This window comes from Rhinolophus sinicus, linkage group LG11, assembly GCF_036562045.2.
Source record: "Rhinolophus sinicus isolate RSC01 linkage group LG11, ASM3656204v1, whole genome shotgun sequence".
In the NCBI taxonomy this organism is placed as follows: domain Eukaryota; kingdom Metazoa; phylum Chordata; class Mammalia; order Chiroptera; family Rhinolophidae; genus Rhinolophus; species Rhinolophus sinicus.
Window position 1 is genome coordinate 39,613,974 of NC_133760.1, and position 13,389 is coordinate 39,627,362.

Sequence of the window (13,389 nt, forward strand, 5' to 3'; positions counted from 1 at the left end):
CAAGTGGATTCACTTATACTGGGATAATTGAATCTGAGAGTATGATGAGTCTGAGTAAGCAGACAAAAATCTATGTGAATAAAACAAACAATAGCAACAACAACAACAAATCCAAAAGTGAAATAAGAAGTCGAACAATGACCACCTGGAAATTACATTTTCCTGTCCTGGGAATTCATTAGTCCAGTTTCTAATGTGTGGTCTGTTGTAAAGCTCAGTCCCTTTCAGCTTTGAGCATCACTGCAGACTAGGTGGTCTGAAAAGCCTTCTCATTGCAAAACAGAGCAGAGGACACACCTTTGAGTCATCTTTGCTCTTACAAACTTTAGAAGATTCCAAGAAAAATGAGCTGAGGCCTGAGCTGTCAACAACTGGAAGATGAAAGGTTGGCCTAGGGCAGGGGCTGTCAGCAACATAGCTGTTAGAATACTTACCCTGTTTCCCCAAAAATAAGACCTAGCTGGACAATCAACTCTAATGCTCTTTTGGAGCAAAAGTTAATATAAGACCCGGTTTTTGCTCCAAAAGACGCATTAAAGCTGACTGTCCAGCTAGGTCTTATTTTCGGGGAAACAGAGTAGCTAGTTAGTGGAGAGGGTGGGAAACCAAGCCACAGTCCCGGGTAGTGGCGCCCTCTGGTGATCAGAATCAGAAGAAAACTCGCTGGAAGAAAGTATACCTAGTTTAGACCCATGTGATACCCAAGGATTAAGAACGAGAAACTAACAATCATTATGAAGGAGCATGAGAACACAAGCCACTTTGTGTAAGAGTTAGCAGATAAAGCAAAAAGCATATTTAGAATTCCTCTACCCTTCAAATAGCAGATCTTGGAATTGTCAGATACCAAATATAGAACAGATATATATGAAATGGTTGAACAAAATGGATGAAATGACAAAAATGAAGACCAACAAGATACAATCAGAAACAAACATGGAGTCTTTTAAAAAATGGATCTTCCAGAAATAAAAATATTTGTTTGTTGAAGTTTTAAAAAACCTCCAGAGGGTGGGTGAACAGCAGATTAGACATAGATGAAGAGAAAATTAGTAAACTGGAAGGTAAATACACAGTAATCACCCAGAAAATAGCACAGAGTGACAAAAAGATAAAATATGAAGGGATAATAAGAGATACAAAGGATAGAATGAGAAAGTCTAACATATTTCAATTTGGAGTCCCAAAAGTAAAGAATAGTGAGCCGGAAGAAGAGGTAATATTTGAAAACAGAATGGCTGAGATAGTTCCAGAATTTATAAGAAAATATAAATACACAAAGCCAGAAAGCATAACATATTCTAAACAGAATAAATAAAAAGAACTTTATAATTTAACAATTAGATTGAGGGGAGACTTCTCAAAACAATGGAATCCAGAAGACAGGGAATAAACATCTCCAGAGAACTGAGAGGAAATAATTCTCAACTTAGAATTGTGTACCACCAAAACTATTTTTCAAGAAAGGGGGTGCAAAACCAACAGTTACAGACTAGCAAAACTGAGAACATTTGCCACCAATAAGTATGTATTACACTAAAGAAAATTTCTAAAGGATGTTCTTAGGGAGGAAATAAAAAATACAAGGTATAAGGTACAAGGTCTAAGATACAAAAAGGAATAGTGAACAAATGACATAGCAAATATTATTTAAATCCAAACAATCATAGTCTGAATAAAATAATAATAACAAAGTATAATGTATGGGGTTTAAAAAGAGCTAAAATATGGAACAATAATAGCATGAAAATCATGAGGGGGAGATTAGAGTTAAGCCATTTTACTTTTTTTTTTTTCCCAAAGAAGGCCCAGCTCACAGCTCACAGTGGCCCACGCAGGGATTGAAACAGCAACCTTGGTGTTATTACATGAGGTGCCTTTAGACAGAAACACACATAAGACAAGGTTGTGTATTGATCGATCGATGAAAATGGTACGACCAGAGGCCCACGGGGTCCTAATGCTGTATTTCTTGGAGAAGCAACAGTCAGTATTTGTCAATTCAGTGTTTGCCATGCTTTCATAGAACATAGAGACAGAGAATAAAGAGAATCAACTCTAGTTCAATTCCCACGAAGATAGGACAATTCTAAATCTGTATATCGAATAAGATAGCCTCGAAACTTATAAAACAAAAATGGTCATAACTAGAGGATGAAATTGATAAAATCACCATCATAACAGGAAGCATCTTTCTTAATTTACTGATAGGTCCAGCAGACAAAAAAATAAATAAATAAATAAATAAAAAATCAGGAAAGATGCTATACTATTAACTTGAAAGAGCTAATTAATTACCTAAAATTGTGATGCGTCTGTACAAAATTGACCTCAGGTTGATGGTCAGCATTAAATGGTCCAGTGAGGCAGAGAATTTAATGCCCCTGTTCGTGAGGTCTGCTAGGCCCCGGCGGGATTCTGAGCCTTTCCAGTGGGTTGAGCTAGACCATTTCTGTGAGGAGATGGGGTTACTGGTGACCTGCACGTGGCTCTTTTTCATGCAGGAATTTCAAGAGGAGTCTGGAGATTCCTCATGCATTCACTTCAGCATCTCAACCCCTGCATAGAGGCAGCCCCATGACTTTGGCTCAGTCACTGTTTCTGTTTCTGCCCCCATAAAGGCAGCCCAAGGTCCAGACTCAGAAATGCAGCCTTAGAGATGGTTCACTACCCTGGAGCTGGAAGGATGTTGGTTCGAGTCCTGCCCTGGCCATTTTTAAGTTGTGTGCCTTTAGGGAGGTGGCTTTACTTTGCCACTCTGAGCAAGCACGTTTCCATCTGGAAAGCAGAGGTCGTTCTTTCATCCTGGCAGGGTGACTGGGAATCATGAATGAGAAAATGTACATGAAGGCTCTCTGAGACTTGTGATGAGGAACATACTAAAGGATCAACTCCCATTTTTCCCACTACCCACAACCGTTCTCATCCTGTTGCACCAGCAGAAGCCAAGCCCTGCTTGGTGTTAAAGGTGACGGAGAATGTTCAGGGCGTCAAGGCTAACTAAAGGGGAAGAAGATAGCGTCTCCATTCGGAGGCAGGCTTCACTTCCTATCCAGCCATCCTTCTGTCCATTGGCCATTGTGTTTGGGTCCAATAAATATCTCTTAAGCACCTGCGCCAGCAGCCTGCAAGCCCTCTGGTTCCATGGAGTTACGTCTTATCACAACGTTCATTGTCAACACATTTCTCAAGTCATGGCTGCTCGCAGTGGCAGGAGTGCAGATTCCCATCTGGCCCCACAATTTGACAGAGCCCATCAGGTAGCTTGGTTTGGAGCCACTAAAGACAACTGGGCTGGGCCTCCAGGAAAGCACACTGGGAGTGTGAGAATGCCGACACGCCTGGAAAACCAAACCCACCCTAGTTGTGTGCTTCCTTCGTCCAGTCTGACAAACTTGTGTAGACACAGGGCGGTGGTGAGGAGACAGACAGACCACGGCCACAACTGGACAGGACTTTGTGATCCAGCGAAAGGGATGTCTTCTCCGCCAGACCCAGGGAGAGCCAATCTTCCAGAATAGCCCTGCCAAGTTTAGGAAACAGGCAGGCTTTTCATCCTGGCTCCTCCAAAGTCCTCGTGTCCAGACGTTTGCGTGGTGACACCATGGTAACCATCATGCCACAATGGAACATTCTTCCCCAGGTGGTAGAAGGAACCCCTCTGCTGGGCTCTGCTGTGTCAGGTCAGAGTGCGTTCATTGCTCCTTCAGCAGGAGCAGTTCACAGAAGAACTCTGAGAACCGTCCTGACAACAAGACACATCCAGTGTCATGAGCAGAAGGAACACGGCAACTGAGAATGACACGCATGGGTTCCTCAGGCTCTTGTGCATTGTTTGAGACAAGGGTAGGCCTGGAGGTATGGTGGGCGGTGAACACGTGTGGGTTTTGGATTTAGACAGACCTGAGCTTGGATTCCAGCCGCACCACCTGGCAGCTGTGTGACCTTGGGCAGGCTTCTCAGGGTCTCTGAGTGTCAGTTTCTGAAAACCTGTAAAATGGGAATTATGATAGTGTCTGCCTCATAGGATTTCTGTGCGAATTAACAAGCCAAATGCTGGGGCTGTGACTATGTAAAAGTGTGAGCTGTCCTTAGTTTAAAGAAATCCAGCATTATTTAAGCCAGCAGAGTTTAGTAGGAGGGGCAAAACTAGCGTGAGCTTGCACTAAACCCCTGCTTTTTCTTTCAGCTGCATTTTATGGCTACAGAGTTAAGGCAAGGGTTGAATTCCACAAGTCAAAAAGCAACGCTTTTCTGAGACCCAACTCTCTGGGAAGCCCAGGGACTCTGAGTGGATTGAGGAGAGAGGTGACAGGCGTGGGCTGCCTCGTCTCCTCCTTACGAATCCTAACAGAATATCCGTGCTGGACAGCTGGTCCCTGCCTCTTCACTGCACAGAACCGAGCAGTAGAGATGTGACAGGTCTGTCTCATGTCTTGGAAGCTTGGCCAGTGGGAAGGAAGGTGGCTGGGCCTGTGATGCTGAGGGGAAGGCAGCGCTTTGGGGAGGAGAGGACCAGCCTGTGTGTTTGGCTGCCCTGTGTTCACAGCTGCCCACGGTGTCTGCCGCGGCTGTCCTTGGGGATGACAGAGATGAGAGGGTTGCTCCTGCTGCTGCTCTGTGTCGCCCACGCTTCTGCCAGTGAGTGTGCTGCTTTCTTACTCCCGACTTAGCTGATCCTGCAACACGGCAGGGGGAATCATCCCGGAAACGAAAACGGTCCTGACTGTCCGGAGAGGGACTGGGGAAGATGACTCTCAGTGCTTTGCGCTGGCAGCATGCCTTGGTGGTGGGAACCAGGCTGAGAAGGAGAACGTGGGGCGTGGGTCTAGGAAACTATGGCTTCAGCAGCCTGGGGCCAGGGCTGAGCTTCGGGAGAGGGTGCAGTTAGGAAAATGAGCCTCAGGCTATGCGGGAGCCCACTGCACAGACAGGTCAGCAGGAGGCCTGTCTCCCCACCCACAGCTCCCACCTTGCTCTTCCTGGGGCATCGCCCTCCAGGCACCCGCATGTGGGGGTGTCCAGATGGGAACCAGGCCTTTCCTGTGTTTCTGCTTCAACATTGTTGCTCCTTGAAGCCTTTTATCATTAAACCAAAAGAGTACACGTACTGCTAACCTGACCCCCAGTGGCAGGGCTTGGCCAGGGAACAAGGAGGGGCTTTGGAGGCTGCCAAAGCCTCCATGGGCACAAGTGGCAGTTGCAGTCCCCTCCCTGACCTCCGGGTTGTCCAGGACTCAGACCCAGCCTAGAAAGGGTCAAGTGGCTCTGTCCCATTTTGCTGCCAGCTGGCTGTGTCCCGTCTTCGGGCAGTTAGATGCGGGACGTGAGAGAGCCCCCTGCCTTGTGCACACGTTGAGAGGAGAACTCCCTGCATTCCTCACCTAGTGCATCTCCTTACAGCTCCAAGGAGACCGAGGGCCCACAAAACACAGAAAGGGCCTCTCCTCCCTCTTAAAAAGGCTCAGGCAACTGACCCAGGGCAAACATTTCATCTCTGGGTCAGATTTCCTCATTACATCCTGGCCTTCCAAGGGTTGTATAAGGTCAATTAGAAATAGCCAATTAGAGTTTTGAAAAAGGAAACGTCACCACACACCTGTAGGTTTTTGTTGGGTCAGGATGGACTGGTTGATACCTTGTTTACCACACATTGCCAATGTCCCATAAAAACTAAAAACAAATGAAAAAACCCACAAGGAAATCCTTTCTTTGGTGATTCAGAATGACTTAGTCACCTGACAAACCTCATCTTGCTAACAGCCAGCGCTGTCCCTGTTCCAGCAAAGTCTCCAAGTGTCAGTTCCTAGAGACGTTTGGTCACATGACGTCCTGTCATAGGAAGATCTCCTGTGGTCCTCTAATGACAGTACTGAATGTGACAATCAACTCTAGAGTCATGGTTTGGAAACTGTCTTTGATGCTCACCTCAGAGATCACCCCTAGCGGAAGCCCTCCCGGACCTCATGCTCTGGGCGGAATTCATGCCCTCTCCTCTGTACACTCTGGGCACACGCCCTCATGTCACGAGTCTCTCTGTTCGGCTATCACTCTTCATCGTGTCTGTCTCCCCATGCACTGTGACTTCCCCTGGGGCTGAGACAGGATCCTGAAATCCTTCCCTTTAAGTCCAGCCCCTAGTTCAGCACCTGGCAGGGCCGTGTGTGCAGTGGAACCAAGGGCTGAAAAAAAGCAGCCACCAATGAGCTGACCCATACTCAGCTAGTGGTACCCATCAGGTGGTGTTCAGAGCCGCTGATTTAGAAACCGGCACTGGGTACTCGTGGTTTGGGATTTACAAATAGCAACGTAAGCAGTGGTTTACATGAAAAAAAAAAATGGAAGCGTCCATTCCGCCTTTCGGTTTAGCATTATTCGTCATGGGGATACAGTTTGCAAAGCACCTTCCCATAACCTCACCTCATGGGATCTTTACAACCCCATGTTCCAGAGAGGAAACTGAGGCCCAGAGAGTTGAAGTGTTTCGCCCCAGGCCTCTGAACTTGAGACACTGAGTCCAGGGCCTTTCTGAAACCCTAGTGGTTCTCAACCCCAAATACAGACTAGAATCTATCTGGGAGCTTTTAAGAAAATGCTAGTGTCCAGGCCCCATCCCCAAGGGTGTGGATGAAATGTGCAGTCAGGTTTCATCCTTTGAGGATGAAATGGGCACCCCGGGGGCTCATGAGGGCAGGGCACAGCGCCTGGCAAGGAGGATATGGGGCAGTGGAGGGAGTCAGCAGCCAGGCACCCCCAACCTCATGTGGACACTGTCCTCTAATGATGCCTGGGAAGGAGAAGGCGCAGCTCACCCAACCTGGGGCATTGAGTTTTAAGGGTTCTTCCTGTGCTATCATTCTAACACACAGAATCAAGGGATTCGATGACTATGGAGCATTTTTTTTTAAATACAGGGCAATATGGCCCATCTTGGGCCAACCCGGGTTGGCAGGGGAGGATATTTTTTAAAACTTTAGTCAACATTGAACTCTCATTTGAAATACAGTCCAGACTGCCCAAGAGACTGTCCAACAGGAAGTGACCCCTTTGAGGGCTCGGGAAGGCACAGACCAACTAGGCCTGGGTGGGCCCACCTGGCAGGAACTTTGAGCCCCTTGCTGACAAGATGTCAGGGAACAAGATGTCAGGGTGGCATCAGGCCTCTCTCTGTTCATCACCAGATAATTTATTGAGAAACTACCATGTGCCAGGCACTGTGCCAGCCCCTAGGGATACCCTGGCAAACAAAACAGACACGATAGGGAAAGCCACACGTGCCAGCAGCCCAAGTCGGGAAGAGCAAACTTGAGGATATGAAACGTGTCTGGGACAGAGACGGTGAGGGGTCGAGAGCGTGAGGAGTCTGGATTCATCCCGACCGGTCCTATGTCCTACCAGCTGTGTAACTCAGACAAGGGCTCACCCACTCGGTACAAGTGCTCACCCACTCACAAGTTCGATTTTCTCATCTGCAAACAGAATGACAATGTCCACCTCTGGTTCTGTTGGAGGAATTGTGTGAAGTCGTGTATATCAGCAGTTCTCAAACGTTTGGGTCACAGGACCTCTTTCTACTCGTTAACATGACCAAGGGCCCCCAAAGAGCTGTTGCTTGTGGAGCTTTAGCTTTCCATATTTATCATGTTAGAAGTAAAACTGGAGAAATTTAAGGCACAAGAAAATACAGGTTCACATATGCTAGTAGCCATCAGAGTGATGACATCATGTAGCCTCCAGAAAATTGTGTTCACTGGTGAGAGAACGAAAGTGGAAAAAGCCAATACAATCTGAGTATTCTCATGAAGATGGTTTTAACCTTGGAGACCTCCGAGAGCGTCTCACAGAGTCCCCGACGACAGAGGGCCCTGACTACACTTTGAGAACTGCCGATGTGCACAAAGGTCTCAGACACTGCCTGGTGTGCTCAATAGACGAGAGTGGTTATTGGTAGCCTGACATTATTTTTAGATTCAAAGATGCCACCAAGCATCTTTCATAGGGAAGGAGACCCACTAGGAAAAGAAACAGGTGGCAGAATTAGTGGTGACTAAGACACAGAGCCAGACGGAGTGGGGAAGCAGCGAGCGGGGGTCCTGAGGTCTGGCGCGGTGGTGATGGTGGTGGTGACCACAGGCCACCAACTCCTCGCCCCAGCAGTGAGGCCCCTGCAAACCCCCTCTGCAGGTTGTGGCATCCAGAAAACCAACTTTATAGAACCTTCTGAGGAGGGTCTGGTCAGCGCGGAGGAGTTCCCGTGGGTGGTGTCGCTGCAGGATTCCCGCTACACCCACCTGGCTTTCGGCAGCATCCTCAGTGAGTTCTGGATCCTCAGCATCGCGTCCGCCTTTCAGAACAGGCCAGTACCCCTGCCTGTGGGGCTGCACGGCCCCCCCGGGGCGGGCTGGTGGGCTCTGCTTCCTGTTCCGCATGGGCAGGCCTAGAAGGTGGATTCCTGATGACAGGGCAACAGTGCTTGCTCTGCTGTGAGTCTCAGAGTCCTGAAATCACCAGATGCCAAAGATGGAGCAGTCTGGAGTCTTCACCTGCCCAGTAAAATGGTGGTTCCTCCACCCTCCACAGGAAGGGTGCTCCTTCCCATTTTGCTGTGATCACAAAGGCAGGTCCCTATTGCTTGTCTTGCTAAGCGAATTGATAGGAGCCCTTATCTTACAACACTTACTCGGGCCTCAGCAATGGGACTGCTACACATATACACACAGAGAAAAAAGACTTGAAGGAAACACACAAATACTTTAAGAGCATATATCTTTGGAAACCCAGAATGCATACGATTGCTGTTCTTTGACCATCTCAGTGTTCCCCAGAGGCTTTACAATAAATGTCCATTCTTTTAAACCAGAAGAAAAAGCTCACAAATGTTATTAAAGGAATAACTTTTTTTCTTTTTTTTCTTTTTTGTAAAACATATTACTTTTTGACCCAATGATTTCACTTTTGGGAATCAACGTTAAGGAAATGATTTCAACCACCAGAAAAATTTTACGCACAGTCATTCATAGGATGGCTAAGCACACACAAAACGCTGGAAACATAATGTCCAATTATCATGGATAAATATAGTATATTACCCTTTTATATATAGTATATATTATATATTATATAGTATAAAATTTATATAAAATACTACATTTAAATAGTATATATACTTTGATATATAGTACATACATATACATAATATATGGTATATAAATAGTATATATAATGTATAGCATATTACATAATATATAAATAAATATTGCTCATATATATTATATATGCATACAGAGTATGGGGGGGCGAGAGTATAATTACTATAACTGGCTAAACAAATTACAGTATAAGTCCTTGATAGAATATTGTGCAGCAACTGAATTTTTTAACATGATGCATATTTTTAAATTGAAAATACATGTATTTAAATGAAAATACATGTACATAGTATAATGTTCATGAGGAACCAAAGGATACACAGGAAAAATCTTCTCCTCTCTCCCTTGCTCTCTAGTCACTAGTATCCTTCCCTTGAGCCATTTTGTCACCAGTTTCTAGGATATTTCTAGGGTATTATTCCTTAAATACTCAATGCGTTTATGGATATCTACATACCTTTAGGGTCTATCTATATTGATTCTTATATCTATTGACAGAGGGAGAAAACCTCCCCATCCCCATATGAGTCTGCTGGGGTTGCCACAACAAAATACCACAGACAGGGTGACTCAGACAACAGAAATTTAGTTCTTACCATTCTGGAGGCTAGAGTTCGAGATCAAGGCGTTGGCAGGGTTGGTTTCTCCTGAGGCCTCTCTCCTTGGCTCTCAAGCTGCCACCTTCTCACTGTGTCCTCACATGGCCTTTCTTCGCTGTGCGTATGAGTCCACTCCTGGTGTCTCTTCCTCTTCTTATAAGGACACCAGTCCTATCGGATCAGGGCCCCACCCTTCTGACCTCATTTAATTTTAATAACCTCCTTAGAGGCCCTATCTGCAAATACATGTGGGGTTAGAGCTTCACCTATGAATTTTGGGGGACACAATGCTGTTTACAACACCTTCCACTACAACTGGTAGGACATGATACAGAGTATTCCACTCTTAGCTTTTTCACTCTGTTGTGAACATTGGGAGACCTTTTTCTTATTGATACATGCACAGTAACCACATTCTTTTTCACCAGCTGCGCAGTGTCCCATGATGGATGCACCATAATTACAGTGCTTTAATGATGAAAATATGCAGTTTTCAGTCTTTTACCAGGACCAGAAATGCTGCATATGCAAGTATATTGTCGCATGAATAACCTAGGAATGGAAAGACTGGGCTAACTCTTAACGGTGATTGGTGACTAGCCCTCCAGAGAGGTTCTGCTTTCTATGTAGTGTTTTCATTACTGCTGTTTTCTGTTTAGTCTGCTGCTTTGGTTTTGATTTTCTCTTTGACTGAGGGTTTCATTGAAGACAGAATTTTTAAATATCCAGGTGCTAAGGTGTTTGGTTTGGTTTGGTGGCGTGGTTTAATTTTGAGGTGTCCTGTGTGATGATTTAGGAGTTGTTGAGGCTCTCCTTGTGGTCAACTATATGTCGTCCATGTGAATATATTCCACAGGGAAACTTAAAAGTTCATTCTCTGTCTTTGGTGCACAATTTAATATATAAAATTGGGGGAGTCTTCTTGATCCGTCCTGGGCTCACAGAGGTGAATTAAAATCTATCATGTACAAGCTTCTGGCTCTTTCTCCTTGTTTCCTGGAGTTTTCATTCTGTGGATATTGGGTCACTTGCTGCACATGTTTATAACTGTGAGGTCCTCACTGTAGACTGAATCCTTTCTCATCATTAAGTGCCTTCCTCTGTCTTACTTCACGCTCTTCTGCTCTGATGTTCAGAATGAAACTCCTGCTTCTTGTTTTTATTGGAGGTTATGTTTTCTGCTTTTATTGCTTCCTGTTTTGCTTTTCATTATATGGCCTTTGCTTTGCTTTGTATGTCTCTTCTGACAAATTTGGAAACTCTGAATTTTTGCTCTGGTGTTCATCTTCACGAAAGACACTGAAGTCCTGTTTCTTCCCAGGAGTCCTTTCTAGACTCCACTGTGACCAGCCCCAGAATTCCCCAATTCACTTCTTCCCTCCTCCTCCTGCACCACTCAATTTTAAAAAATTATATATGTGCTTTAATTTTTACCTCCATTCATATCTGTATTTACACATCCTTGTTACTTCATGTTAGCTGTAAATAAATCATATGTTTAGACGCCTATAAAAGATGAGAAAATTGGTGTATACACCTACCTCTGACTTTTTTTCGGCTTTAGTTAAACCATTTGGTTATTGCTTGGGTTTACATGTTTACTCTAATCTAAAATTTTCCAAAGTTTTTACTTTCATTTAGTCCAACATCGTAATGAATTCCATACTTACTGACAGCCCTTTTGCTGGATTTTCTCCATTCAGCACTAGCATTGGCTAAATTTGTCTTCAAGTAGTTTCTTAAGGGACTCCCAAGAACCATATATCTCCTTGGTTTTTGCATATGCAGAAATGTTGTGCTGCCCATAAACTTGAATGACCACTTAAGTATAGAATGCATGGATCACAGCTTCTTTCTTTTGAGGACTTACTAGACATTACCCCCTGGCTTCTGGTATTGAATCTTTCTGTGGAGAAGTCTGAGGCAGTCAGATGTTTTTCCTCCATAGGTGGGCGACCACACATCCTAGTATGCCTGGGAGAGGCCCGGTTTATCCTAGTAACTGTTATCCTTGTATCCTGCTGTTGGCATCCTCTTTCACCCTTACAAGTTCCCTGGGTTAGACAATACGTTAGATCGCCAAAGTTAAGGTGACAATCTTTTTTTTTTTTTTTGTCTGAATGCCCAAGGAGTCCTTCTTTGCCACTGAATTCCACCAACTTTACTAGTTGTGCTGGATCTCTCCCATTTGCCCCATCTAGACACACTCTCTACTCTTTTCTACCCTCTGGGTCCCAGGGGGCTGAGCTGTGTGGGTTACACCAATAGGTGCTCTTGCCTTTTGGGTTCCAGTTGGGCATGGCCAAGGGGAGCGCTGGCAAGAGATCAGAGGGAGGGGGAAGAGTGAGGTCAGGGTTCTTGTTCCCCTGAGAGGTACTGCAGACTGGATGCCTCCTCCAACCAAGTGACCCAGTTCCCACAGCTGTGACCACGCCCTCCCCTTGTCTAGAGCCTAGAGTGGCGCCAGCACCCCGTTGTTTCCTCAGCAGGAAGGGGTACTGCACTATTCCCTATGGTTTCCCTACATCCTGCCAAGACCTTTGGAAAGAGTCCCTTTATTAAACTTTCCTCAATTGACCTTATTTGAGCATGCCATCTGTTTCCTGCTGGGAGCTTACAAGGATATGTCTCAGTGTTGATCGTTCTGTGTGTTTTTTTCTCTAGGATAGGGAGTACTCTTCCAAACTGTAGAGTCAAGTCTTATTTTCAGAAAACTTTCTTAAATTATATCTTGAAACATTTTTTCTATTTCATGATTTTAGTTACCTTCTTTGTGGTCTGCTGACCCTCCATGGACTGCTGTATTGGTCATTTTCCACTCCAGCCTTTAAGATCCATTTCGTTCTGGTTGCTTTTCTTGGTCTGACCTTCTGTGTCTCTTACTGTGTTTTCTGTGGTCTCTACTCTTTACGCAGCTTCCAATTTGGCCCCTTTTTGGTGGTGGTTTATTTCTTTTCTATTTACTTCTTTGTGGAGAAGCATGTTCACCCAGCTTTTCTGACTGTGTGGCAATAGGTATCATCTACAACCCCCTGCACACCTGCTGGCCTTCACTGCCTTTTTTTTTTTTATAAGAAAACTTTTTTTTTTACGATTTTATTGGGGAAGGGAAACAGGACTTTATTGAGGAACAGTGTGTACTTCCAGGACTTTTTCCAAGTCAAGTTGTTGTCCTTTCAATCTTAGTTGGGGAGGGCACAGCTCAGCTCCAGGTCCAGTTGCCATTGCTAGTTGTAGGGGGCACAGCCCACCATCCCTTATGGGAGTCGAGGAGTCAAACTGGCAACCTTATGGTTGAGAGCCCACTGGCCCATGTGGGAATCGAACCGGCAGCCGGAGCACGGAGCTCTAACCGCCTGAGCCACCAGGCCAGCCCTTCCTTCACTGCTTTTTGTCAGCCCTTCCTCTGATTCTGAGGTTTAGATTCTCTGGTTTAGATTCTCTTAGTTTTATGGTTTTGTATTTGTTTCCCATTCTTGTAGTTCCTTGGGTGATTCCTAAGATGAGAATGGGAAAACACCCAACTGAGCTCCATCATTATTAAAATCGGAATTTCTCTGAAGTGTGTTTACAGAGTATACAATACGGAAAGACGTTTGTTAAAAACACTAAGTGCTAAAATCAAGAGTCAAGATTACATC

The 13,389-nt window shown here is 45.1% G+C and overlaps 1 protein-coding gene across 4 annotated transcripts in view; it reads left to right on the forward strand.

Annotated features, from left to right (window-relative positions):
- The window catches only part of PRSS54 (serine protease 54), a 60,887-nt gene that overhangs the window by 40,819 nt on the left and 6,679 nt on the right, over window positions 1–13,389 (forward strand). Inside the window, exons 1-2 of one of the 4 annotated variants that reach the window (XM_074314803.1) lie at window positions 4,484–4,641; window positions 8,185–8,356. The exons of 1 other annotated variant lie outside the window; for it this stretch is intronic. In XM_074314803.1, coding sequence (XP_074170904.1) covers window positions 4,584–4,641; window positions 8,185–8,356 — 230 coding nt within the window. In that variant the 5' untranslated portion in view covers window positions 4,484–4,583. Of the gene's footprint in view, window positions 1–4,483; window positions 4,642–8,184; window positions 8,357–13,389 lie in introns of those variants that run through there. 2 more of the 4 variants (XM_074314802.1, XM_074314801.1) reach the window with 2 other exon arrangements.